At 41.6% G+C, this 27,774-nt stretch overlaps 1 protein-coding gene across 3 annotated transcripts in view; it reads left to right on the top strand.

Annotated features, from left to right (window-relative positions):
* Window positions 1-27,774, top strand: part of Myh10 (myosin heavy chain 10) — a 126,349-nt gene that overhangs the window by 11,845 nt on the left and 86,730 nt on the right. For all 3 annotated transcript variants that reach the window (XM_076936568.1, XM_076936567.1, XM_034506364.2), the window contains exon 3: window positions 16,650-16,806. In XM_076936568.1, the coding sequence (XP_076792683.1) occupies window positions 16,650-16,806 (157 nt within the window). The remainder of the gene's footprint in view (window positions 1-16,649; window positions 16,807-27,774) is intronic.

The following is a 27,774-nucleotide window of genomic DNA, read 5'->3' as shown; positions in this document are numbered from 1 at the left end:
TTAACATTTGCAAAGGTTGGGTTCTTACTCCTTTCTTGGCTCCCTTTTGTTTTGTTTGCTTTGCTGAGTTTCTGGTGTTTTCCAGGCAGGGTCTTATGTAGCCTTTGCTGGCCCAGAGCTTTTTATGTATTAGGCTGGACTCAAATTTACAGCAACTATCCTGCCTCTGCTTCCTCAGTGCATGGATTACAGGCTGGGGGTTTGTTTGTTTTTGTTTGTTTATTTGTTTTTCGTGTTATTACTTATTTGTGTGTGTATATGATCATATGTGTGCAAGTGTGTGTGTAAGTGCTGGTGAAGGCTGGGGGTCAGCATCAGGTATCTTTCTCAATTACTTTTTACCTCTTTTTTTTTTTTTTTTAAAAAGATTTCTTTATTTTTATTTTATATGTATGACAGTTTTTGTGCTGTGTGCATGCCTGCCTACCTGTCTGTGGAGGCCAGAAGAGAGTTGACGTTACAGGCAGTTGTGAGCAGCCATATGGACGCTGGGAACTGAACCTAGGTCCTCCGCAGGAGCAGTGCTCTTAACCACTGAGCCATCTTTCTAGCCCCTGTTTATCTTATTTTTTGACAGAGTCTCTCACTGAACCTGGAGCTCACAGAGATCTATCTACCTGTCTCCAGCATTGGGGTTGGAGCTACATCCTACCATGCCTGTCTACTGTATGAGTGTGCTAGGGACCAAACTCACTTTATTGACTGAGCTAGCCCCTCAGCCCCTGCTTTTTGGCTTTTGAAGGCAGGTTTTTTTGTTTTTTGTTTGTTTGTTTGTTTGTTTGTTTGTTTTTGTTTTGTTTTGTATTTTTAGTTTTGGGGGTTTTGTTTTGTTTTGGTTTTTTTTGCCAGGTTAGCCTCAAACTCAATGTGTAACAAAAGCTAGTCTTGAACTCCTGATCCTCCTGCTCCACCTCCCACGTTCTGGCATTACAGTCATATGCCACCGTGCTCAGTTTCAAGTGTTAGTCTTAGTTATCATTTTACTATTCATTTTTTTAAAGTAATCACAAAACACAGATAGTGTTCATATAATATCAGCCCTTATTTATTTTGTTTGTTTTCTTGTTTTGAGGCAAGGTTTCACCATGTGGCTCTGGCCAACCTGGAACTCACTACATAGCCCAGGCTGGCTTCCAACGCATAACAATCTGCCTGCCTCTGCCTCCTGAGTGTTGGGGTTAAAGGCGTGCGCTGCCATGCCTGCCCTACTATGTGGCTGGTCTTTGGCTACTTGGTGGGTTCTTTTTTTCTTCCACACTTCTCCACCTTTTCCCACCCTTTCAACCCTCTAACACTAGATAAGGAAGGAAAGGGGCGGGTGTTATCAATGGACTAATTCCTGCTGATTAGGAGCGTGGAGTTCCTTGGGGCAAGTTTGATCTTCACTGGCAAGATGTCTAATTTCTTCTTCTTTATGCACAACTACTTGGCAAACCATGACCAACAGCAACCAACCAACAACACCTTCCCCTCCCCACCTCTCCTAGAGCCGTCACATTTATATACCCTCTGAAAAGCCCTCGGAATTCCCAATATCACACAATCACAGAAACTATCTGCAACTGGCAAAATCACACCACTGCTAGAGCACCAGGCAAATCATAGTCAGCTGCTGTGCTATAGACAATCTAAAGCAGCCCCATATCCTGTACCTGGGATTAAAATGAAACCACATTCCTATATTGTGTTTTTAAAAAGATCAAAATTCTCACTACAGTGCTAGGTCTTTATTTTTATTGAAAATTTTTTCTTTTTTTGTAAATGTACTTTCAGCTGAGTACATTGAGGAGTGTTCTGTATGTTTGTAAAGATTGTATATTCTGTTATTGTTGGATGTACAGTTCCGTGTATGGCCACTAGATGAAGAGTTTAACTATACTATTTAATCTGTGGTCTGAAGCTAAGAAACATCTCAGTCAGGAAAGTGCTTGCCACACAAGTCTGAAGACCTGAGTTTAGCCTCTAGAACTCACATGAAAAAGTCAGGCATGATGACACATCCCTGGGGCTTGCTGAGCAGCCAGCCTAGCCTACTTTCTGGGCTCCAGGCCAGTGATAGACCCAGTCTCAAAAACTCCATGTAGATAGTGACTGAGGAGCCGCACGGCACGGGAGCTTGTCCTCCGACTCCATAGGTACACACCTGCACACACAAGACTTCTCAAGTCTGATGTTCGTCTGTTTGTCAGTCACAAGAAAGATGTGTTGAAATCTCCCAGTGTGTTTTATTAACTTACGTTGTGCACCTAGAGTTTAATTTTGCCTGGTTTTGTTTTTATGCAGTGTCTGTGGGTTTCGTTTTGCTTGGCATTGCATTTTAAAGATGGGGCCCACTGCCCTGTGTCAATGGAGTTTAGCAGTCTTCAGAGTGTGGTCAGTGAGGTTTCCTTAAATCCTCTTCAGGGAACTGAGAGGTCACAACTATTTTTATAACCATTATGTCATTTGCCATTTCACCATTGACATTTGTATTGCTGGTCCCAAGGCAGTGATGAATAAGGCCCACGATGCCTTCTCATGGATAAAGATAGTGACGGCAGGCTGTGTTCTCAGTGGTTTTTCTTCATTAAGCTTTGTGGGTAGTTTAAAACAAATCTAGTTTTAAATTTGAGAATACCCCTGATAAAGCAGGGGAAATTATTGATTTTATTAAATCCGAGCCCTTGTGAGTGCATCTTTTTAATGTCCTGCGTGAGGAGCTGAGATCCCATAAGCGCCTCTGCTGTGCAGTGCGTGTGATGGCTGCCTGGTGAACAGCAGTGTGTGCTTGTCTCAGTTAGAAGCTCAACTTGCTGCTGCTTTCATAGGCTGCATTTGTATGTGCCAGGAGGATTGAGAGGTGAATTGGGGTTGCTTCTGCAGGGATGTTTGGCAGATATTTTCTTGAAAAAAAAGTGAGGCTGTTACTTGAAAGAAAAGAAACTGGTGGTATTTGGTTGTCAGGAGTGTAATTTAAGGGTTTTGTAATTGTTCTTGTTTTGTTGAGACAGTTTCCTCTTTCCCAACTCTGTGTGTGTGTGATTTCCTTCGTGTGCTCAAGCAACACAATCACAGTAGACTAAATACAGAAATAAATCCATAACCTGGACTTGTTTGGTGCTGTGATCCTCCTGCCTCAGCCCCTATAGCACTGGCATTAGAGGTATGTGCCCTCACCTCTGGTGGTAAATTTGAGTATCTTGGTGATATTCTGCCTGATTAAAGGTGTGCACCTCCGCGCCCATCAGTCTTTTCATTTTTGTTTGTAGCAATTGCCCCTGGTTGTTTATGGTTTATGGTCCTTCATGTTGCAAATATAATTTTACTATCACTTGCCATTTGTTACAAACATGCTACATAAAATCTGCTGATTTTGTTGCTGTTGTTATTGTTGTTTTGTTTTTCAAGTTTTTTTGTGTAGTCCTTAGTTGTTCTGGAACTCTGTAGACCAAGTTATCCTCAAGTTCACAGAGACCCGCCTGCCTTTACCTGCTAGGATCAAAGGCATGCACCACTACTGCCCAGCCTGTTAAAATTTTAACTGGAGTTTTTACAAACCAGTTTGGGGAAGAAATTAGATATTTACAAAACTAAACCTTAATTCCTGATAAATTCATGTATCTAATTGTTTATTTTTTCTATTTATGATTTTCTTTACAAAAGCTATGTCCATATTTTTTTAAAGCATCTTTTATAATTTTTTAAATTTTGTGTCTCTGTGCACAATGTGCTTGCCTGCTGCCCAGAGAGGCCAGAAGAGGGCATCAGAAGCCCTGTAAGTGGAGTTACCGATGGTTGTAAATGGTGGGGTTGACCCAGGTGCTCTGGAAGAGCAGACAGTGCTGTTAACTGCTGAGTATCTCTCCAGCCTCCCTGTCTATATTTTGTAAAAATTATCTTTTGAGTTTTTAAATTTTTTTCTAGCTACTATTTAAATAGTTTGGTTTTTCTGTTATGATAAAACACCATGACAAAAGCAGTTTGGGGAGGGAAGAGTCTATTTGGCTGATCACATCAGGGCAGGAACTCAAAGGCAGGGGCTGATGAAGACCCCATGGAGGGGTGCTCCTCCCGACTTGCTCAGCTTGCTTTCCTATACAACCCAGGACCACAGCACAGGGGTGTGGCACCACCCCCAATGCTCTCCCATATCAATCATTAGGAAAATGCCGTACAAACTTGCCAACAGCATCTGATAGAGGAAATCCTCGATTGAGGTTCTTGCCTATAACTCTAGCTTGTGTCAAGTTGACAAAAACCCAACCAAGACAAATTATGTCTAAAATTTTACCATTTTAGTACATATAGTGAGAACATATTATAATATGTCCATAATTATTACCATTATGTAGAAATATTCTGTTCTACAGTCAGCTTTTATATGCTGACTTTGTATCCAGGGGCCTTGCTGAGTTTACTCACTGCTTATAGTAGTTCCCTGAAGACCCCCGTGGAAGGCCTTCAGTATCCGCAGATGCTGATTTGTCTTTCTCCCAGTTCTTACACAGCTCTGCTTGCTTTATTATACGATTAGGACCCCCAGTGTAATATTTTTGAATAAAAGTATTAGGAGACATTCTTGCATTTCAAATCTCAGGGGAAGTTTTCAATATTTCAAAATTAAGAATGACATTTGCAGCTGGATGTGGTGGTCAGACTTTTAATCCCAGCACTCAGAAGCAGACAATCTGAGTTTTAGGTCAACCAGGTACACAGTGAGACCCTATCTCAAAACAAAAATACTCTTAAGCTGTGCAGAGGTAGCCTTTAATCCAAGCACTCAGGAGGCAGAGGCAGGCGGACATCTGAGTTCGAGGCCAGCCTGGTCTGCAGAGTTTGTTCCAAGACAGCCAGGCTACACAGAGAAACTGTCTTGAAAAACATTAAAAACAGATAAACAACAAAAAAACCAAATATTCTTGTCAACTTAAGGGGAATTTCCTTCTTTCTTAGTTTTTTTAATCCTGAATAGATAATTTTTTAAAAATCTTGTTTAAGTTTTAACTTACCTTTTTTTTTTTTTTTTTTTTTTTTTTTGGTTTTTCGAGACAGGGTTTCTCTATGTAGCCCTGGCTGTCCTGGAACTCACTCTGTAGACCAGGCTGGCCTCGAACTCAGACATCCGCCTGCCTCTGCCTCCCAAGTGCTGGGATTAAAGGCGTGCGCCACCACTGCCCGGCTATGTACATGTCTTGAATGAGAACAACTGTCTTCTTTTTTTGTAATATCTTGCTGCATTTTGTGTTAAGATTGTTTCGTGTCAGGAATGTGGCTCTGTGGGTGCTCGTGTAGCTTGTGCAGGAAGGACCCTGGCCTATCCTCAGTGCCACACCAGAAACGATGTTGGTTTTATGAGAAGAGCTAGGGCTGTCCAGCCTTTGTTCTCTACAAGAGTTTGATAGGACCCATGCTCATTTAAAAACAGTGATTAAGTTTCCCTTGGGGAAAGTTTTTCTTTGCTAGATCTGGAGCTTTTCAGACTTGTTTCAGTTGATAATTATGTTTCTAGAAGTCCATTCTCTTCATGGATACTTTCAAATTTATTTTGAATACTTGACAATACTCTCTTATGGAGAGAGTTTTTAATTTCTAGTGATTTCTCTCTTTCTCTTCTCCCCCTTTTCTTTGTGTTTCCCTTCAATACTGAGGATAGACCAAGGAGCAGAGTCCTCATGCACACGGTGCAAGCATTCCTGGCCCTTAACTTGATATTAATAATTTTTTTCTATTTTTTAAAATAACTCACCAGAGGCTCAAATCTAGGCTTTGGGTTTGTTCTGGTTCTTTCTATTTATTCCTCCCACCCATGTCTGCCTCCTTATCTACTTTTCATACCATTGGTTTTACTTTTTGTGGAATAAATTGGTCATCCTGTAGATTTTAATATAAATACCTCATTAATTTTTTTAAGTAGTCATTTTCTAATACATGCTTTTAAAGCTATAAATTTCTATTGCTTTGGCAGTATTTTGTAAATTTTATTATGTTGAGTTATCATTTAGTTAAAAATAATGAGGATGTTTTTCTTTGATTCCATAGACTATTTCTGAGTGAATTGCTTCATTTCCAAACATAGGGGATTTGCAGGCTTACTTTATTTCAACATAAATCCCTATGATCAGACAGTATGTCCTGAATGAGCTCAGTCCTTTGATAGTTTTTAGTTTGCTTTGTGATCTATTTTATGATCACGTGGGTGGGGAAAGATGAGTTTGAAAGTCATGTGTCCTCTGAAGTTTTTGGACCTAGTACCATAATTATGCAGTGCTTTTTGATCTTACATTATAGATCCTATGATTTTGTCGTTTTTAAATCTGCTTTTCTGTCAGTTACTGTGAGGAACTTTTCTCTTTTTAGTCCTGTCACTGTTTGCTCACACTCATACTGATATCATGTGTATGGAGATATGAATAGTCATGAAATGGTGGCTGTTTTTAGTGACGTTTGCTCATTTGATTTCAACATTAGTACTGTGTGTGTGTGTCTCTGTGTGTGTGTGTCTGTGTATCTGTGTCTCTGTGTGTGTCTCTGTGTGTGTAGGGGTGTTTGAGAAGGCCAGAGGAAGATACAGTGCCTGCTCTCCCTTTTCCTCTAGTTCCCTTCACATCCGGTGTCTTACTGGGCCTGGAGCTGGGCTGATAGACAGTGAGCATGCATATGAGTGTGTTTGTGTGCAGCTGGGCCAGTGGTCTCTGCCTATCCAAGCAGTGCTGGGCTATGGTGCAGCTGGCACACACACCTCTTGACTTGAGTCAAGGGATTTGAATTCAGGTCCTCGTGCTTGAGCTGGAAGTGCTTTCACTTGCTGAGCCATCTCCCCAGCCCTGGCTATCCTGGAACTTGCTCTGTAGAACAGGCTGATCTAGAATTCAGAGATCTGCCTGCTTCTACCTCTCAAGTGCTGAGATTAAAGGCATATGCCACTACTGCCTGGCTGTGTAGTTGTTAATCTTGTCCTGAATCTGACAGTATTCTGTCTTGTTCTTTTGAAACAGGGTCTTACTATGTAGCCCAGGGCAATTCCTCCTGCCTCTGTGTCTCAAGGGGATGACAGTTTTCCTAAGTCTGAACATCTTATATCTATCCATCTATCTATCTATCTATCTATCTATCTATCTCTATCCATCCATCCATCCATCCATCTATTTATTTTAGAGTGGGAATTTATAATCAGTAATGAGTTAGAAATTGATCAACAGGTTTTAACAAGGAGAATGAGAAATAAAAGGAACCTGGACAGGCTGCAGTAAACTGCTCAACAGTCTGACAGTTTTAAAAGTAGAATATGTACATACAATATAGTGATTAATACATATCCTTTAATCTCCCCCCAACCTGGTTTCTATGTGTGAGTGTGCGTGTGCGTGTGCATGTGCATGTGTGTATACATGCCTTTGAAGGCCAGAGTATTGTTCCTCCTCAGGAACCATCCACCTGTGTCTATAAAATTATTTTTATTACATTTATTTTATCATATTTAGAATTATTACATCTATCGATCTTTTCTACCTATTATTCATTGTGTGTATGTACATGTCTACATGTGTGTCCTATTGTGTGTACATGTGTGTCCTATTGTGCATATGTGGAGGTTTGAAGACAGGTTGACAAGATTTGATCTCCACCATATGGAACCCAGGGATCAAACTCAGTCTTGTTGGCAGTCACCTTTACATGCAGGGCCATGTCATGGCCCCTTATCTTGTTTGAGATGGATTCTCTCACTGGGGACTTGGGACTCACTGATTAAGCTAGACTGGTTGGCCAGCAGTCCACACACACACACACACACACACACACACACACACACCCTTGCTAGAATTACAAGCATGCTCTTTGGCTTTTTACATGACTGTTGGGAGTTAATCTCAGGTCCTTTTGCTTGCATGGCAAGCATTTTACCAGCTGAGTTATCTCCTTGGCACCATAATTTTTAAATTTTTTTTCCTTTCTTTTATACTCCCCTCTACCCTAATGCACAAACTACTCCCCATCCCTAGACCCATCCCCTCTTCCATTCCCACTCCCATCCCTGCCCCCTGGACTAAGGAGTTTTCGTTGTTCTATCTTTTTATATCTCACATGAGGGGGAAAAGGTTTTTTTTCATGTGTGTTCTTCCTGGCTGTGTGAATATGTACCCAGTGTGTGCCTGTGCCCATGGAGACCAGAAGAAGGCATTAGGCCTGGAACTAGAGCTCCTGATAGCTAGGGACTGCTGTCTGGGGGATGGGAGCTGAGCCCCAGTCCCTGTAGAGCCAGCAGGGTTGTAACCACTGAGCCATCTCTCCAGCCCCTTTCTCATTGTGCTTTATTTGCTGTTTACTTTAGTTCTCTTTTTAGCGGTTGCAGATTTTTATTTGTATTCTTGGCCTACTAAAGAATGATGTGACACATGATCTTAGCCAAAAGGGGCTGAGAAATGATTAATGTGAAATAGAAGTCTTACTGAGTCAGAGATAACGACAGGGCCTGAGAGCACTTCAGTGGCCTTTACTCCTCCCTCACAACTTATATGTCATTGTTGGCTATTTTAATTCTCTGTATTTTAAAATCTATAAAACACTACTTTCTACTTGTTGTTTATTAGTTTATCTGTTTGCTCTTTCTGTTGATTTTCATTGTCTAAAATACGTCTTATGTTTTGTTGTTGTTCGATTTTTAAAGTTCTTTTCAGGCAGGTTCCCTGTATAACATAAATTTGGATGCTGGAGTTACAAGGGTGTGTGTGTGTGTGTGTGTGTGTGTGTGTGTGTGTGTGTGTGTCTATGTGTGTGTCTGTAAAGATGTCTGTGTTAAGAGGGCTTGTTGCTCTATTTTGAGGACTGGAGTTTGAATCCCAGTTCAACCGCCTCTGACTCCAACTCCAAGGGATCTAATGCTCTATTGTGGCCTCTGTGGGCACTGCACACATGCATGCGCACACACCACAGAGACATACATATGAAAATAAAATAGTCTTTTCTAGAGTGACTTTCCTGTATGTTTGAGGCCTAAGTGTGGTTCCTGGCACTCATGTGTGCCTATGATCCTAGCAGTTGGAGGGTGGGTTCAGGAGGGTCCCTGGGGAGTTTTTGGATAGCCAATCAGTGGGCTCCAGGTTCAGGGACAGATCCTATCTCAAACACGAGGTGGAATGGCTGGAGAGATGGTTTGGCAGTTAAGAGATGTACTACTCTTGCAGAGGACCCAAGTTCAATTCCCAGCATACACACTGGGCAGGTCACAGAGCCGCCTATAATTCTAGCTCCAAGTAGATCTGATTCTTTACCTTTGGCCTCTCAGGGCATCCACCCTGCACACATGTATACACATATACAAGATTTAAAAGTTTTAAAAAATATTTAATTAATAAAAAACAACCCCCCCAAATCTCCACGATTACAAGACTAGCCTGACCCACATAGTGAGTTTCAGGCCAGCCAACTCTACATAGTGAAAGTCTGTCTCAGAAATCCACCTGCCTCTGCCTCCCAAGTGCTGGGACTAAAGGCGTGCGCCACCACCGCCCGAGAAGGTCTGTCTCAAGAAACAAAGACTGAGAAAGACATCTGATGTACAGAGAGAAAGAGAGAAATGTCTCTTTTTTTTGCCCTCCCCTCCATCTTTCATTTTTCTAAAAGCGACTGTTTCCTGTTTGAGACAGGGTCTTGTCCTGTAGGCCAGGCTCAACCAAACTTGCAGCAGTCTTCCTGCTCAGACCTCTGGAGTGCTGAGATTTCACACCTGACTTTGTTTTAGGTTTTCTTTTCTTTTTCTGAATTTAAGATGCAGAGCTCAAGCTGGGTGGTGCTGGTGCTGGAGGCAGAGGCAAGTAGATCTCTGAGTTTGAGGTCAGCCTGATCTACAGAGTTAGTTTTAGGACAGCCAAGACTACACAGAGAAACAAAACAAAACCAAAGATGCAAAGCTGGCAAACAGTAATGGCACCATGTTTGCCTTCCATCTTTTTGGAATTTAGCTTAGGGGCTGGAGAGATGGTCCAGTGATGAGGAGCACTTGCAGAGGACCCAGATTCTATGTCCTGCCCATATCATGTGACTCCCAGCCCCCTGGAACTTTCCAGGGGATCTGATGCTCTCATCTGGGCTCTGGGTGCTCACATGCCCGTGGTGCCCAGATGAACAGTAGGCATGTGTGTAGGAGAGAACCACCTCTAGAATGTTGTCCTCTTATCTCTACACAGGTGCTGTGGCAAACCCTCCCTGCCCAAGGCAAAAAAAAAAAAAAAAAAAAAAAAAAAAAAAGAAAGAATAGGCCTGTGCTGGTTAATTTTATCAACTTGACACAAGCTGTAGGGCATTTTCTTAATTTGTGATTGATGGTGAAGGCCTAGCCCACTGTGGGTGGTGCTATTCCTGAGCTGGTGGTCCTGGGTTCTTTCTATGAGAAAGCAGATTGAGCAACCCATAGAGTAAGCCGATAAGCAGCACCCCTCCATGTTGTCTGCTTCGGCTCCTGCCTCCAGGTTCCTGCCCTTCTTGCTTGAGTTCCTGTCCTGGCTTCCTTTAGTAATGGAGTAGGATCTAGAAGTATAGGCCAAAGAAAACCTTTTCCTCCCAACTTGCTTTTGATCATGGTGTCTGATCACAGCACAGTAACCCTAATTAGGACAGTGGGGTGCCCAGGGGAATTTTCAGTTCTTTGGGGTCTCTTGCTTTGGATGGCTGAAGGGAGGGACTCAAGTGTTTTAGGATGTTTCCTTCCCTGCCATGGTGGTTTCAGGAGCTCAAGTTGCTGAGTTCTTTTCCATAATTGTGTGTGTGTGTGTGTTTTGGTTTTGTTTGTTTAATTTTTCAAGACAGGATCTCTCTGTGTCACCCTGGCTGTCCCTTGAACTTACTATGTAGAACAGGCTGGCCCTCCCAACTCATCTACCTGCCTCTGCCCCCTGAGTGATGGGATTAAAGGTGAACGCCACCATGACTGACTAGAGATTCTTTTTTGTTATCTTTTTAAAAAAGTTTTATCCCCCCCCCCCAATTGCGTAAACAAACAAATAACAGACTCATAGGTCAGTCAGATGTGACCTCAGCCACGCCTGTTGCTTTGTATGCCTGGTATCTCCCACCCCCAGCTATAATGGTTAATAATGTAGTTATCTTCCTTTGTCATCCACAGTCATCTGGCCTCTGTATTGTTATTAGTTTTATCTGTGTAACTTGTTTTTTATGTATTATTTTCTTTATGATCTGTGTTCCTATAAGAAGAGTGCCTTGGAGTGAGTGTGATTGTCTGATCACCTGATCTCCATCCTGTCTCTGGTTGTGAGACCAGGAACATTAGTAACTCTCCCTGTTGCTGTGACAAAATACCTGACAAGAAGTCACTTTCGGGATGGGGGACTTAGTTGGCTCATAGTTTAAACACAGGAGAGGCATGGTGGAAGGAGTGAGACATGGTGCTTAGCCCTCAGGAAGCAGAGAGAGATGAATGCTGGTCTTTTTCCTCTTTACTCTGTCAGGACTCAGCCTATGGGATGGCACTGGCCACCCAGGGTGGCTCTTCTGTCTTCAGTCGACTCTCTGGAAACACCTTCATAAGCATGCTCATAAGCGTGTCTCCTGCTTGACTCAAACTCCAATCAGGCCAACAAACATCACATAGGGTCTCCCTGTGGAGCTCAGACTGGTCTAAAACTCACTGCGTAGTCCCGACTGGCCTAAAACTCTTGGTATCTCCCTGCCTCTGCCTCCCGTACTGGGGTGTGCCCCACTCACTCGGTGATGTGAGTTTTTAATCTTTCAACCTTGGCCACTGGTTGTTGTTGTTGTTTCTGATGCAGTGTGGAATCTGTTACATCACATTCTACCACCTAAGGTTTTCTCGTCGCTACTTATTTTAGACTTTCTACACATATAACTTCTTTCTCCAAATCCTCTAACCATCTTTTCCTCATCATGCAGTATGTTCTTGTTTATCTGGACGTCTTTGCTTTTTGATATACATGTAATTTTTATGTAGGTATGGTGCTTATATAGACGGTATAGATAAATTGTCTTCCATCCCCACATGCACTCCCGGCCCCACCCCCATGCTGCTTTCCTTTGGACTGATTCTTCTGAGAGCTACAGTTAGGATGGAGGATGATCCAATATTCCCTAGTCAACGTCCTGTTCCTGATGGGAGACTGTTGTGTTTCTGCTTCCTGGCATCAGCCTCTGCACCTGCTTCCATTTCCTAGTTCACTGGTCCTTTGATCCTCTGAAACAATGCATACACAAAGCCCTGCTTTCTTAAACACTGGCTGGACACTTAAAAGATGAGGGGCAACACTTCCAGGAGTGGCCTACAGGAGAGAGTGGCATTCCAGGCAGTGACCAGCCCAGGCAGGAACCTTGGAAGCATAACACCATATCATATAAACATACCTACAAAATTGTGAATTTCTGTGTGTGCAATATTTGTGTATCTCTCTCTTAGGAAAGATGTGCAATCATGCTATTACACAGACTTTCCCCTCAGGCCTTCTCAGTTCTTCAGGGTTTTCCTGTGGGTCTAGCAATTTAATATGTCCAACTGTTCATAAACATCCCACTTGACTTCTCTGTGGTCCCACAGTCTCAGTACATTAAAAGGGAATACAGTGTCTTTCCCCCACAAAGCACATTATCTTTCTCTTGTCTCAATAACCCTTCCAGTTACTCAAGCTTAAATCTGTGTCTTCTCTGACTGGGGCCTTTAATGCTCTTCCCTGTGAATTTCTCGGTGTGTCTGGGGAGGCCTTTGTCCAGCTTCTCCATGACCTTTCCATCTCTAGACTGTGTTGCTCCTTCTCTCATCTAGGCTGTGCCATTGTGCCAGGACTGTCCAGCAGCCTCCCTGGAGGTATCAGCTGGTTTCCTCCCTCCAGCTCCTTTAATCACTGTTCCAGATGGCTGCCAGATTTGTACTTAGTGTAAAGTGTTTCTTTCCCCAAGTCACTCTTTGTCACCTATAGTGGACAGAAACTAAATTGTTCAGTGTGACTGTCTACTTTTCTCACATTCCATCGTCCTAACCGTTTCCCGCTATGCCAGTCCTCTCAGTCTGCCTTGTAAGAGTCTTAACTTGCACTGCCTTTGTAGGAATTCTTTTATCCCTCCTTTGGTCCTAACATCCTCTAAGGGAAGAACAACATCAAAGACTCTCTGGGGCTGTTATGTCTAGTGTCATAGCTCTAGACAGGATGCCATGGCTTGGTGGCTGGGCTCTGCTGGGTGTTCTGGCCAGAGCACTCCCCATTCTCAGCATACCTGTTTACCTTCCTCGTCCCAAGTCTGCAGCCTCGTGATGTGCCTGGCTTGTTTAGTTTGTGCCTGCCGTTATCACACCTAGAATGTGTGCTTCTCAAAGGTACTTGATATCTTGTGTACACATTCAAATACTGAAAATTTTATTTGAACTTGCAAACCCATGTGTCTAGCAAAGGTAGAAGAGATACAGTATTAATTCATCGATCAGTTTATGTGGAAAAAAACCCCAATACTTGATCTAATTTTTTTAAGTACTCAGAAGTTAATACTTTAATAAGATTTCTGTTTAGCTATCTGTTACATTGTCCTTGGCAAGCATGAGATGCTAGTGATTATTTAATGTTTTCTTTTTGATGACTTAATTCATATTTGTGAGACTTTGTAATCCTTGTCCTCAGAAAACTGCCTAAGACATATTGGACTTAGTTCTGATTAAATGTGTCCTTGTTCCAGTAGGTTACCTCTGCCAGCCATAGTGCAAGGTGTTGCTCCTGATTTGTGTATTTTAGCTTTGAGGTTTTTTGTTTTTCATTCTATATTTACCTCTTAAAAACATAAAAGTTCAAGGCCACACGCAGTGGCACACACCTTAAATCCCAAGCACTTGGGAAGCAGAGACAGGCAGATTTCTGTGAGTTCAAGGCCAGGCTGGTCTATAAAGCAAGTCCAGGACAGCCAGGGCTTATTACATTGAGAAACCCTGTGTCAAAGAAACAAAAAACAAAAAACAAAACCCAACAACAACAACAACAACAACAATAAAAAACCCAGGAAGTGCAGATGCTGTAGTGTCTTGCCAGGCTATGACCTAACTTTTAACTGAAAAAATGATGTTATATTTAAGAATTCATTAATGTGTGGTTATAACTTATATTACTGTTATATCATAAACCCATTAACAATTGAGTTTAACTTCCTTTGTTCATCCTTAATAAAATACTTTTAAAATTAAGTCTATTTTGTCGTGGACACATTAAAAAGCACAATGACATTTCCATACATGCATACTTTGTGTCCTTAGGTCAACTGTAGCTGTCACAAACATTTGTCATACTCATAATTAATTCCTTCCAGCTTTTTGGAATACATGGTCATGGTCACCTCATAGTACAGTAGCTATTCTGTTGCTGTAAAGTCAGTTTTTATTATCTTTGCTTGTCTTTTGTCGCCTGAGACTGAATTAATCACTGGAAGACTTGCTTGGGAGAAAGTGGAAAAGAGAATGCCAGGAGCAAGCTAACGGTGCCTGTGTCTAGGCAAATAAGGCCAGGGGGCCGAGGTAGAAAGGGAAGCACGCCCTGGATCCATCCAGTCTCAGGTGGCCTCATGAGGTCCGATGTGAGGTATTAGCCACGAGATCAAACCAGTGGCCTCCAGCAGGGGTCATCTCATTTGTTTCCCACTTCTGAGCCTACAGTAGAACCTCAAGGAAAGCCATGGAAAGCAGTGACAGAGATGGTCTGGTCACTTGAATTGTTTTGGCAAGCTTTCCTCTTGTTTTAGAATTAGTAACTGCAGCATTCAAAGCAGAGTGGTCCCTAGAGGGCTTTCTGCAGCAATTGCCAAGGTTTCAGCCCTTATGAACACAGCTGTTCATTACAGTCCCTCAGCTGTCCCAGGGGAGCTGGCCACACAGCTCCAGCCAACACTCCTAATCTTCCAGCCATCCCCCATCTTCTTTAAGAGATTTATGTGGTTTTATTTTATGTGTATGAGTGTTGTAGCTGTGTGTTTTATACACGTGCACCATGTGCTTGCCTGGTACTGTGGAGGCCAGAAGAAGGTGTTAGATTCCCCTGGAACTGGAGTTACAGACGATTGTGAGCTGTTATGTGGGCACTGAGAACTGGAAGGGTCTCTCTTCAAGAGCAGCCAGTGCTCTTAACCACCTAGTCATCTCTCTGGCTCTTGGTAGCTAGCATCTTTTTGCTGGTTATTTGGGGTTAGCCAACTAAAAGGTCTGCCTCATATGCAACCAAAAAGAATGTCCTTTCCAAATGCCACAGTCCCCAGTGGGCTGGCACATCTGGAGCAGGCTTCCCTATCTTTGTTTTTTCAACAGTGAGTTTTTTAGAATATTGTCAGAAGTCAGTCTGAAAAGATGAAAAAAAGTGTCCAGCATGCCATTTTTCTTCTTCTTTGAAATGGATACTATACTATTTTATTATTTCATGTGTAGAGTGTTTTGCCTGCTTGTATTTATATATACCATCTGTGGGCTGAGTGCCTGAGGAAGTCAGAGAGGGCATCAGATCTTCTGGGACTAGAGTTATAGACGGTTGTGAGCTGCCATGTGGGGACTTGGAATTGAACCTAGGTCTTCTGCAAGAGCAGCCAGTGCTGTTAGCCGCCAAGTCACCTCTCCAGCCCTACTGTCATTTCTGAATGATGGCTACCAGTGTTGATCAGGAAGGTTTTCTGGAGTCATGTAATCCAGTTCATAAATTATTGAGGAGCGCTTGGATTACTGTGACAATGTTTACCATACTTGAAGTATAAAATTTAATGTTTATTATCTCATTTGAAAGTGATAAATCTATATAAAGTTAATAACAGTTATTTTTTTTGAAAAAAAATTTTAATACCAAAAGAGCTGCAGAGTAAAAACTTATTTTTTTTTTTGAAATCTCTTTAATATCTTAGCAAAAGAGTTGGATTCTCATGTCTGCTTCTCTATTCTATTTGTTGTGAAGTTAGTTGAAGGAAATTCAGCTTTATGCAGATGTTTGAGAAAAAGGAGTATTTGGGGGCTCTGTGGTTTAGAGTATTTGTTGCTCTTCTGGGTTGATTCCCAGCATCCATCTGTTTGCTCACAACCATCTTAACTCCAGTTCCAAGGATCCGATGCCTTCTTCTGACTTCCATGGCACCAGGCACACACATGGCACATATACAAATGTGCAAGCAAAACACTCATGCACATAAAATTAAACTACTCCACAAAGAAATTTTTAAAGGGATATTTTAATCACATTTCAGATAAATTGGGACCATTCTTCCTTGGCATTATACCCAAATTTAGCAAATGGTAGTTTCTTAAAGATTAACTGTAACTTGGGGTCTAAACTACATTGTTTTTCTTAACTTGTGTGTCCATGAGAGAGTAAGTGTGAATGGCAAAGGCTGATAATATGGTTGTGAGCTGTTGAAGTTGTGAACTGTGTGGTGTGTGCATTTTATAGGTGAGGGTCATTTACAGAATTGACTTCAGGAAAGTGCCCTAAATAAATGCTGTGTTAAAACTACTCGGACTTTGTAGGAAATTGTCTGGGTGAGATGACTTAATTTGGGAGATAGATGAGTTGTCTGAAGAATAAAGATCTCTTGTTTAAATTACCACGTTGTTTATGTCTTATGGTTGGACCTGAGTGAGAAATACAGATTTTGTTTGTTTTGACTTTTCTACTTCTTAAACTCTGTATTCATTTTTATTCTAGACTTACTCTGGACTCTTCTGTGTGGTGATAAATCCTTACAAGAACCTTCCGATTTACTCTGAGAATATTATTGAAATGTATAGAGGGAAGAAACGCCACGAGATGCCGCCACACATCTACGCCATATCTGAGTCTGCTTACAGATGCATGCTTCAAGGTAAACAAACACAAAAATAAGAAATGCTTGGAATTTGTTAAATACTGTTTTTCTTTAATGTCTTAATTTGACCTACAAATGTTTTAGTCTTCATTTTAAAATTTACAAAGTGGGCCAGTTATGGTGGTACTTAAAAGGAAGAGAGAGGTGGGCGCATCTCTGAGTTCGAGGCCAGTCTAGTCCACATAGCAAGTTCCATGCTAGGGTCACATAGTTGATTAATCGATTAATCAGTTAATAAATAATGTGTTTATTGTTGAAAAGTTAACTTTTAAGATTAAAATGGATGATGAGGCCTTTTTATATAGGAACTAAAATACAGTTGCTGCTTCATAGCAATACTTTCGCATACTTTTAATATTTAGAAGCCTTGGGTTTTTAATACATGTTCGAGTCTACCATAAACTAGCACAAGTAACACTCCATGCTATTAGACTTTAAAATCAGTAGGAAAGGGCTGGGTGGGGACAGAGTATAGCAGTAGAACATTTGCTTAGCATGTGTGAAGCCCAGGGTTCAGTCCATATCCAATGCTGCAAAGTAATATGAAACGAAAACTAGCTGAGCCTGTAATTCCAGCTGAATAGGAAGAACATAAATCTAAGACCTGCCTGGATACAGAATGAGTTCAAGTCTAGCCTGGGTAAATTACTGAGACACTGTTAGGGATATAGCTGAGGGGTAGGCAGCCTGCTTGCTTAGTACTGGTCATGGCTTCAGTCTGAAGTACTACTAAATAAACATAAAACCAACAAGAGTAAAGGAGAGGTGGACACATCATTGAGTGAGGAAGAGTTATAAAAATCTTGTTGTTTAAATGTATATAAAGAGATGAGAAAAGTTTTTAAATGTGTTGATTGGTTGACATTAAAAGCTTTTGCGTTTGGATCAAAATGAATTATAGGTTTATTGAGTCCTTCATTTGAACCCTGACTTTGAACAATAATTTATGGAAGGACTTCTTTTTAAGTCTGACCATACAGAGTCATACAGCGCTTGACAAGAATGTGAAGAGTCCCCCTTTAATTTAATTTAATCTATCTCCCAAATTAAGTCTGGGATCCCTTGTTTCAGCTGATGCTGTTGTCTCTCTGTGCCTGGATTGCTATAAGAAAGGAAAGTTCCCAGGGGGCTTGGGTCAGGCTCTCCTATACATGATTCTAATTTCTTTTAAAAGGAGAAAATATTACAGTCTTCTGAGCGTAATGTGCATGCCAGGAAGGAGTATAGAACCTGTTGTTATCTAATACAGCGAGATCAGTTTAAAACAACGTGAATATATTTGCACTGTTGGTTTGGACTTATTAGCAGACAGAAGCACAGTGAACAGTTCATCAGACAGTTGAGACCTACACCATTCCACAGCCCCCTGTGTGACCCTTGCAAGGTTGCACTGGAGCTGCTGACAGATGTATGAGTTGCCTGGGCTGCTCAGGGTGTGTACCAGAGGGATGTGTCCTAATTAGCATTTCCCCATATATGTGAGGATGTAGGGTGTGTGCCTGTAAAGTTGGTGGTGACGAGTCTGGTAGGGATAACTAAGTACATCTGAGGAAAAGACACAGACATTTTAAATCTTTTGCCAGGCAGACTCTACTATAACAGCTTACAAAAAATAGATGTTATGTCCTGTGAATGGTTCCTAAGTGCACTTGACAAATACAGAAGAGGAAGGTATGAGGACTATGTGGTCTGCTAGCGTATGACACTGTTATCACTACTGCTAGAAAGGACTCACTGAAAATTGCTTTCAGCCGTGATAATGTGTATCATAAGTTATAATATTTATTTGTATTTATCTCTATTATACTGAGGCACAAAGAAATTAAATAACTTGACCAAGAATATATTAGTTGTTAAAAGTGTGAAATAGAATTAAAACCTGACATATTTTGTGTTTTGGTTTTGAGATAGGGTCTCTTTGTACCCAGGGTGAGCTTAAACTCACACTCTTCCTGTTCCATCCTCTGGATGCTAGATCATGGGCTTGAGCTTCCACATGTGGCTGCTACTTGAAACATTCTTGTCCACACTAAATGGAGTTCATTGATCATATAAACGTTTTAAAATTTGACACAGAAAACTACCTTTGCCTTCCATTCTGTGAGAAAGGGGCTGCTTGCTCCTGGTTATATACTGCAGGACACAGGAGGCAGTAATGCTCACACCAGTCTATCCAGGTTAGGCCCCTAGTTACCATGTAGACAGACAGCTGAGTGACAGAGAGCCTCAGAGAGGATCGTGTGGAAAATTCAAATCATAGGGTCCCTCTTAACTGTGATGTGAAAGTCAGTTCCCCATTCAATCTGTCTAGATCTACATGCACATGGTGCCCCTCATTCACACAGGCAAAGCATTTATCTATACACATAAAATAAAAATGAATAAATCTTTTTTTTAAAGTTTGGGTTTTTTTCCCATTGTTTGGAGTCTAAGGGATACCATGTTAGTAAAATGCAGAGTGTACTTGGCACATACTAGTTGCTCAATAAATATTTGTTGTGAATTCAATGCAAAAAAGTCCCATGTTTAGTAGAAATGTGGGACAGCAACACTGACACAGTCAGAGACTAAAGCAGTTTATTTGAGACTAGATGCAAATAAGAAAAGCAGTGGAACTTGTGAACGAGAGTCTATTTTAGGTTCTGTGATAAAAATGATAATTTGGAAAAATATACCTGAGCTAATAAAAAGACTTAGATTTGCCAGGCAGGATATTGAAAGGGGAGGTGTTATGTACCTCATCTTATATAGTTTGACAGACAGGCCAAGGTCAGAGGATCTTTATGGAAAGGAATCATTAGTATCAGGCCTCCCATTTGTAGTACTGAGACTCAGAAACCAAAGGCCAAAGCACTGAGAGCTCCCCGTGTTGGATAGTTAATCCTCTGAGGGCAGTAAGCCTGCCTTCTGTACAGGCTCTCTCTCATCTGACACCCCTTCCTTTGTTCCTGATGCCTTCCACTCCAGCCAGCATTGTTGTGGAGCTCCTGATCTATCTGCATGGAACAGCATCCTCAGAGGCTGCCGAATTCCTTTTTGGTACACCATAACTGTTTAAGTGTGTGCTCCTTTCCTGGAGTCTTAGAATGAAACTCAAATGTCTTGTTCTGCTGGGTATCTTAATTGTATTTGAATCTGTGTTGGCCCTCCCCTCTCCTTCCTTCCCTAGCAGGTTAATGGAGCCCAGGGTGTCCTCCCACTCAGTATAGCCAGGGTTGGCTTTGAACTCCTGATCTTCCTGCTTCCCTTTTCATTTTGCTTCAGGTAACTCCCACTCTCTGATGTGCCAGCTTACCCAGATGTTCTGCTCAGTGTGCTTTGATTTTTCTTCCAGGATTTAATTGATTCCTGGCTTTCTCCTTGAATATGTCATTTGAGCCCACTCATTGAAGATTACCCTACAATTGAAACCCTGTGTTCCAGAAGATGGGAACTGTGTCCTTAATTTGTCCTGTATCTCTACTAAACCTTTTCTTCTGTACCCCCTGGGAAAGCTGTGTTCTTCCCCCTCCCCTCAGAGCTCCCTTCTGGGATCCCCTCATTCTTGGATGGCTCAGACCCCGACAGGGTTCTCGTTCTCTCAAGCTTTGCTGGGGCCCTGATATGAGTCACAGAGTTTTATGCCGCCTTCCCCAACGAAAAGGCTTCATCTAACTTGTGCCACCAGTTTCTGAGGTGACATTGCAGACTTTTTCATCTTATTAAATCACTAGGTTTTTCAATAATATTTCACAAATTCTATTATAGTGCCCTTCCAGAAAGACTAAAGTATATGCCTGCTTCCTGTGGAGCCCTGTGTAGCCGTCCCTCAGCGTGGGTTCATGCTCTCTCCTTCCAGCGGTCTTCTCATACCCTTCTTTGTTATACCTGTTTGTCAGAACTCTCCTGCTGGGTGAATTGGGCTATCTGTGCCTCTTGGCATTCTTACTTGGGGTGCTGGTTCTTTGGGAGTTGTGATCATATGAGTGAACAGACCCTGCTAGAAATTCATGACCGAAATGACTCTGCCCTTAGTACAACATGCCAGCTCTACCTGGATAGAGATGATTGACAGTCTGTCATGACTGTTTGGGACCCTGTGTGCTTCAGACCTCTGGCTCCTTACATGTCCTTCAGCTTCCTGTATATCAACTGATTTCTCATTTCTGAGAAACTAGAAGTCACCAGAGAACTGATCTAGAATCCCCACTAGATTTATGAGCCATCTCCTGTTGCATCTGTTTCCACCCAAGACTAGTCCTGCCATCCCTTCATCTCTCTTTCCAGGAATCTCAGTGCCATTGTTTCCTGAGTCACTCTCTGCTGCCTTGCTTTTGACAGCTCCCCAACAACTGTCAAAGGATGAGCACATTTGACAGTTGCTGGGAAGCTGTCAGAAGTGCTCATCATTTTCCTTTACTTAAAAAAAGTATTTATTTATCACATTTTCTCCTTCTTTCCACTGTCAGATTTTTGAAGCATTGTCAGTGGTTAGGCAGTCAGGTCACTGTCCTGGTTGAAACTTGAAAATGCTTTGTCCTCTCAAGGGCCTTAAGAATAGGTGCTGTTTGGGAGCAAGAAGTAAGAGGAACGATTGTATGGAGAAAGAGCATGCCATAGGTCCAGAGAGACAGAGAAAAAGTGTGCCATAGGTCCAGAGAGAAAGGGGACACCTCTGTTTACACCATTATCATTGCTTCATATATTTAAACTGATACCTTTCAGGAATTCAGAGAGAATGGGAACCATGCCTGGTTATAGAGGGAAACATCACATGCTTCTCAGAATTTAGCATTAAGATGGGATTTAACAGTTTAGCAAGTGGGAACAAAAAAAAATAAGTGTATAAGACAGCTAGCTACCTGTCAAGCAAGAAGCACAGTTTGGAACTTGGAGCAAATTCTGAAGTAGGCCACCAATAAAAACCCCAGTTCCTAAATGAAGAAATGACAGGCCACATTCTCTGACCACAGTATAATGAAACAAAGTATTACTGCTAAAGAGATTTTCCGGTGGCTTGGCTGCCGTGGGAGTGTGTATAACGAGTTCTTGTTATTTCATCGTTTATCTCTATGGGCTTTGGTGACAGAAGGTGACATCAGGAAGTATATTGTGGTTCTTGATCACAACAAAATATCATATAGATAAATGGAAGAGATGGGCTGGAGAGATGGCTTAATGATTGATAGCACTGACTGCTCTTCCAGAGGATATGGGTTCAATTCCCGACACCCACATGGCAACTCACAGTCTGTAACTATAACTGCAGTTCCAGGAGATCTGATACTCACACATACACACACATATACAAATATGAGAAAACACCAAGGTACATAAAAGAAAAATAAAATAATTTTTTGATGGAAGAGTTGAGGCAAAAGTCACTTTTAGAAACATGTATAGTTCTAATTTCATTAGTCAATAAAAATTTATAGCACAGTTAGGCATTTTACTTTGAAAGGGAGACAAAAGATTTTATGACCATTTGTGGGCCTGGGCACTATCAAATGAGCTTTTCTGTGTTTCATTCACAATAAAAAGCTTTCTTCAAAAGCATAGCAGTAAAGTAGACTTAAACCAAAGGGAAACATTAAAAGGCTCCTGCGTGGGAACAGAGTGCATCCTGTTGTTGAACTCGTAAGTAGAACCACGAGCAGATTCTGGATGCGTGGTAAATGGAGGTTAAGCAGGGTGCTCAGGAGATCCACCAGGAATGATAAAGGCTGCGGCACCATTACAAAGATCCAGTCGACCCGTATCACGTCTAGCTAGAGGAGTGCCCTGGGGCAGGATACTGAAGGGATTGGGCAGTGAAAAGCTCCATCTTCATGTCTAAATCACAAGCCCTGAATCTTAGAGACAAAGTCTATTACATTTAAGGCCTAAATAACAGCTGATTCCTGTTCTCTGGGTGAATTTAGATCACTGCTTGGTACAGAGTTATCTCTCCATTTGCTTCTGTCATTTGGTTGTATTTTAAGTGACAGAGTGTAGTACAACCGGTTTAAGTTCATCCCCAACTAACTTACAAATAAATGAGACTCAGACTATGATTATTTTATTTAGCTTTGACAATTATTGAGGGGTAACCCCTAATTTACCTTTCTAACTACTGGCCTGGCTACCTCCGCAGCTAAGGAGGAGAAAGCATTCTGGGAGAGAAGGGGAAGAGGAGCTGAGTCTGAGAAGAGGGGAGGACGCGTGGGTGCATGATACCTGAGCACAGGGAACCAGCCACGTGGCAGAATATAGGTTAAGATAAATGGATATCTTTAGTTATGATCTAGTTAGAGTAGAGCCTAACTATATGACCAAGGTAAAAATAACCCGAGACTTATTTCTGGGAGGATGGGGCTGGGAGGCAGAACCAGGACCTAACTTCAACCAACAATAGACATCATATTCGATAGCCCCAGTCGCTTCCTGACATATCCTAGAAACCACAGAGGATGGATGCTCTCTGTCATGCTGAAGGGTTCTGCGAGTGCTCCCTCCTGTGAGAGTCATGAGCACCTGAAGAAAGAATTGCTGTACTTCAGAAATGGCACTGAAACTTTTAAAATAAACTGAGAAACTTAATGTCCTATATCAGAAGAATTAAAGACAAGATGTTTAATAATAAGTCTAAAGACATGTGATACCAAGTACAACAGCCGTAATTGTACTTTTAACACTATATATAGGTAAGAGACAGCCTAACAACAAATATATGCCATTTACAAAAAGGACACCCCAAAATGGCCAATTAATAAACGTTTGAGAATGAGCAGAACCTTAAGCCATAGCACACAGAAAGCAAGCACCCATTACAAGTAGTACAGTTTAAAGCAAAAATAGTTAAAAAGAGAGGCAGAAGAAATGGCTCTGGAAGAGCACTGGCAGCTCTTCCAGAGGTCTTGAGTTCAATTCCCAGCAACCACTTGGTAGCTCTAAAATGCATCTGATGCCCTCTTCTGTTGTGCAGGTACACGTGCAAAAAAATGTACACATATTTTCTTACTGCTCAATTTGGAAAACTTATTTATAGACAACACATCCTTTATTAGAAAAATGATTTGTAAGTTGTTTTCTTCTGATCTATTTTGAGTTGTTGATTTTTCTTTTTTCTTCTTTCTTTTTTCTTTTTTGCATATGCTTCTTGGTTGGTTTAGCACTATTGATTGAGACTATTTCTTTACTGGCCTTTGATCTTTGTTGAAAGTCACTGAAGGTCTCACTTAAGACTTCCTTTGATCTAAATGTCTAATTTATCATTATCATTTTGGCTTGCCTAATGGTAACTATGAAATAAACTTTGATGTCAGATAGCATCTGATTTCATCTCCCATTATTGTTCTTTAAAAAGGCCCTGTAGATCAGCTGATGCAAAGCTGACAGTACTGAGTCCTCTGGTCCATGAGCCTGGCTGTCTTTTCATGACACAGATATCCTCTGATTTCTCATCTATGTTGAGTTGTTTTTTTGTATTCACATAGTGTTTATGATTCATTGGACTAACATGAAGCATAACAAATGCCTTAGTAAAGTGAAACATTAGGTGGCTTTTGTATTTTTAAATGGAACTTCTTTATTAATATATAGAAATAGGATTTCGAGTTACTATACATTGACAGTTGGAATTTTAGTGTATATGTAATTGTAAACACCTGTGAAAATCTGAGGCCAGCTTGTGTGAGCTGATTCTGTCGTCCACCTTATTTGGGTTCCAGGGATGGAACTCAGGTCATCAGGCTTCAGGTGGCACTCCTACCCTCTGAGCCACCATGTTAGCCCTATACTGACCTTTTAAAAACATCTCTTAAAACTAATTTACTCTGGGTAGGTATTTAATTTGTTTTTGAAGATTCTTTGAGGTTTTATACTAGACAATCATCTCTCCTAAAATAGAAACACTATTCCTTTCTGTGCCTTTAACTTTTATTCCTTTTTGCTTTTCTATGTTAAAATGAGAACAGTTATCCTTCCTTGCCTTCTTCACCATCTTAAATGTACAACCTTCACAAAGATGATAGAGGCTGTAGGCATTTTAGGTAGTTACCCTTTACAGACTGGAATTCTGCTGTATTCTACTTTGCTAAGCAGTTCTTTTTCTTTTTCCTTTTTTCCTGTTTAACATCATGAATGGATTTTTTTCCCCAAATGCTTGTTCCTCATGTATCTATTCAATGATGAAGTGGTTTTCTTAACTTTTTAACCAAGTGAATTAGATTAAGGATAAGAAATACTTACCCATTATATGGCTTGTATAGATTACTGGGTACTATTTGCTCTCACTTTGTTAAGAATTTTTGTGTGTATATTTATGAGATACATGTTTTCTGTTACATTTTTTTTCTTCCAGGTTTAGCATCTGGCTAAAGTAAGCCTTGTCTCTTAGAGTAGGGTAGGAGCTGTTTCTCCCTCTTCATTTCCTGGAGACTGTAGAAAGTTGGTATTATATCAATCTTAAATGTTTCCTAAAATTTACTTTTACTTTTTTATAGGAAGGATTTTAACTTCATACTCATTTTCTTGATAGTTATAGTGGGGCTCTTTGGTATGGTTTGTTTTTTTAAAGTAAGGCACCCCCCCCACCACCACCATTCTGTCTTCCACTGTGATGCTTTCTGTTCTTTATTGTTTCCTCTCGGGGTTTCATTTGCTCTTTCCTGGGCTTTATGACGGAGCTGAGATTGTTGATTTGAACATTCCCACTGCTGAGCGTGTGTTTATGTCAACTATACTAAGTGTCTCCTCCTGTGGGTTTTGGAAGGCGCTTTGGAAAACACTGGGCTTGCTGCGCTCACACATGTGTCTCATCTTTAGAAGGCTAGTTGGATTTTTTTTTTTTTTTAACTGAGTGAGTTTCTTTTCACTGTAAATGTCACTATCTAGATAAACTTATGGGTTTTCAGAGTTGGAGGGTCCTGGGTGCCTCTCTTGGCAGTTTAGGAATGGAGGAATCAGTGAAATGGAACCCAGAGGTTGGGACTGAGGGGACAGTGTCAAAGACTTGGAGGGATCTTGGTGATTCTCAGGCTCAGTGCTCTTTGTACTAATAGACAGACTTAGAGAAACTCAAAAGCAGTACAAGGCCAGAGAGACAGTGAAATGGATGAGTCTGGGTTGAAGAGCCTTCATTGTTATTGCTGCTGGAGGGGTGAATGTCTGTCATGGGGAAGGAAGAGGGGTGAAGGGGCACTTCCAGACAATGGTGGGGTCTGTACAGATCCAGGGAGAAGGCCTGGATAAATACATTAGGGGACTATTTATTTATTTTGCTTAGTGTGTGTGTCTCTGTGTGTGTCTGTGTGTCTCTCTGTGTGTGTGTCTCTGTGTCTCTGTGTCTCTGTGTGTGTGGGGTTTTTGTTTTTTTCTTTCTTTACACTGCCCTTTTCCTTTCTCCTTTGTACTGGCTGGTGAGTTCTTGAGCTTAGGACACTCAAGGATGCTTGGCAAACACAGGTCCTTCCACTGAGCAACACCCCTAGCCTAGTGTTTTAGTTTCTTTAATGTTAAAAAGATACTCTTTCTCAAGAAAGTCCTTTTTAACATTTGGTATCATGGTGTTGTGTAGAAGTCCATCAGACCAGGAGAGCTCAAGAGTCTGAAGGCCCATGTATGAGAGTGAGCAGGCTTGTTGGTGCACACCTTTTATCCTTGCAGGGAACCAGAAGCAGGCAGATATCTGTGAGTTTGAGGCTAACCTGCTCTACATAGAGAGTTCCAGGACAGCCAGGGCTAAACTAGAGACCCATTTTAAAAAAAAAAAATGAGACTTGGTAAACTGTTTCTGTTCTGTCTGCCTTACAAGTGATTTCTAATTCCTTTGTCATAAATTTCCCCATTTTTACATCACCCCATCTTTCTTATTAGACAGAAGTAGAAGAGAAACACACTCTTTCTGAAAATCATGAATTCATAGGTGAAGAGCCAGCAAGGAGCAGTGGTCACCGCACACAGTTGGTGCAAGCTCAGCCTAGAACAGAGATTAGTTTCACCATCTCCCCAATATCAGCATGGTGTCTGATGCCAGATTTCTTTCCATGGACTTAAAAACCCTGATGGCCTCCAAGGCTGGTAATGCAAGCAAAGCAGGACTTGAGCTCTAGGGAAGCCAATGGCAGTGCTGCTTGTCTAGGCCAGTATACCTCTGCAGGAAGAGGTGGCGAGGACCCTTAGGAAGGGCACTGAGAAGGTTTCCTAGTGCACTAGAACTGCAGTGAGTGAGCAGGGCCTTACAGGTGGAGCCTGCATCCTTGGGGACGGCTGGGACAGACATGGAATCTCTAATGTCAATGTTGCCCGTGGCAGTCAAGGTCAGAGCTAACGGAATCCTTAGGTGAGATAAGAAGAATTATTAGGCCAGGCATGCTGGTACACACCTGCAGTTCTGGTACTCACGAGGTGGCTGCAAGAGTCACAAGTTCAGGACCAGCTTAGTAGCTGATTCTAGAGTTAAAACAACAGCAACAAACACTAAGTACTGAGAATGAGGTGGAGAGAGTTGTTCACCAGTACAGGAGTGCAGGATAGGAGCAATCGCTTTAAAGTTCATAGCATAGTGGGTGACCCTGGTTGACAACTGTAGATTATAGAAGACCTGATAGACAAGACTCTGAGTGTTTCCACTAGAAGCAGCAGTAGCTGAGTTGATGGATACACCTGTCATCACCCTGGTCCTGTTGTGATATGTTACACATACACTGGGATATCACATTGCATCTCATATAAGTATAATTTGTAAGGATTTTTTTAAAAGCCTATTTTAAAAATAGTCTTGAAGCTGGGTGTGGTTGCACAGCCTTTAATCCCAGCACTTGGGAGGCAGAGGCAGGCGGATTTCTGAGTTTGAGGCCAACCTGGTCTACAGAGTGAGTTCCAGGACAGCCAGGGCTACACAGAGAAACCCGGTATCAACACCCCCCCCCCACCACACCCACCTACCCAAAAGTCTTGAGCCAGGTGGGCAAGTGGCACACACCTTTAATCCCAGCACTTGGGAGG

This window comes from Arvicanthis niloticus, chromosome 6 (genome assembly GCF_011762505.2).
Source record: "Arvicanthis niloticus isolate mArvNil1 chromosome 6, mArvNil1.pat.X, whole genome shotgun sequence".
NCBI classification, from domain to species: Eukaryota; Metazoa; Chordata; class Mammalia; order Rodentia; family Muridae; genus Arvicanthis; species Arvicanthis niloticus.
This window is presented reverse-complemented; position numbering and strand designations above follow the sequence as displayed.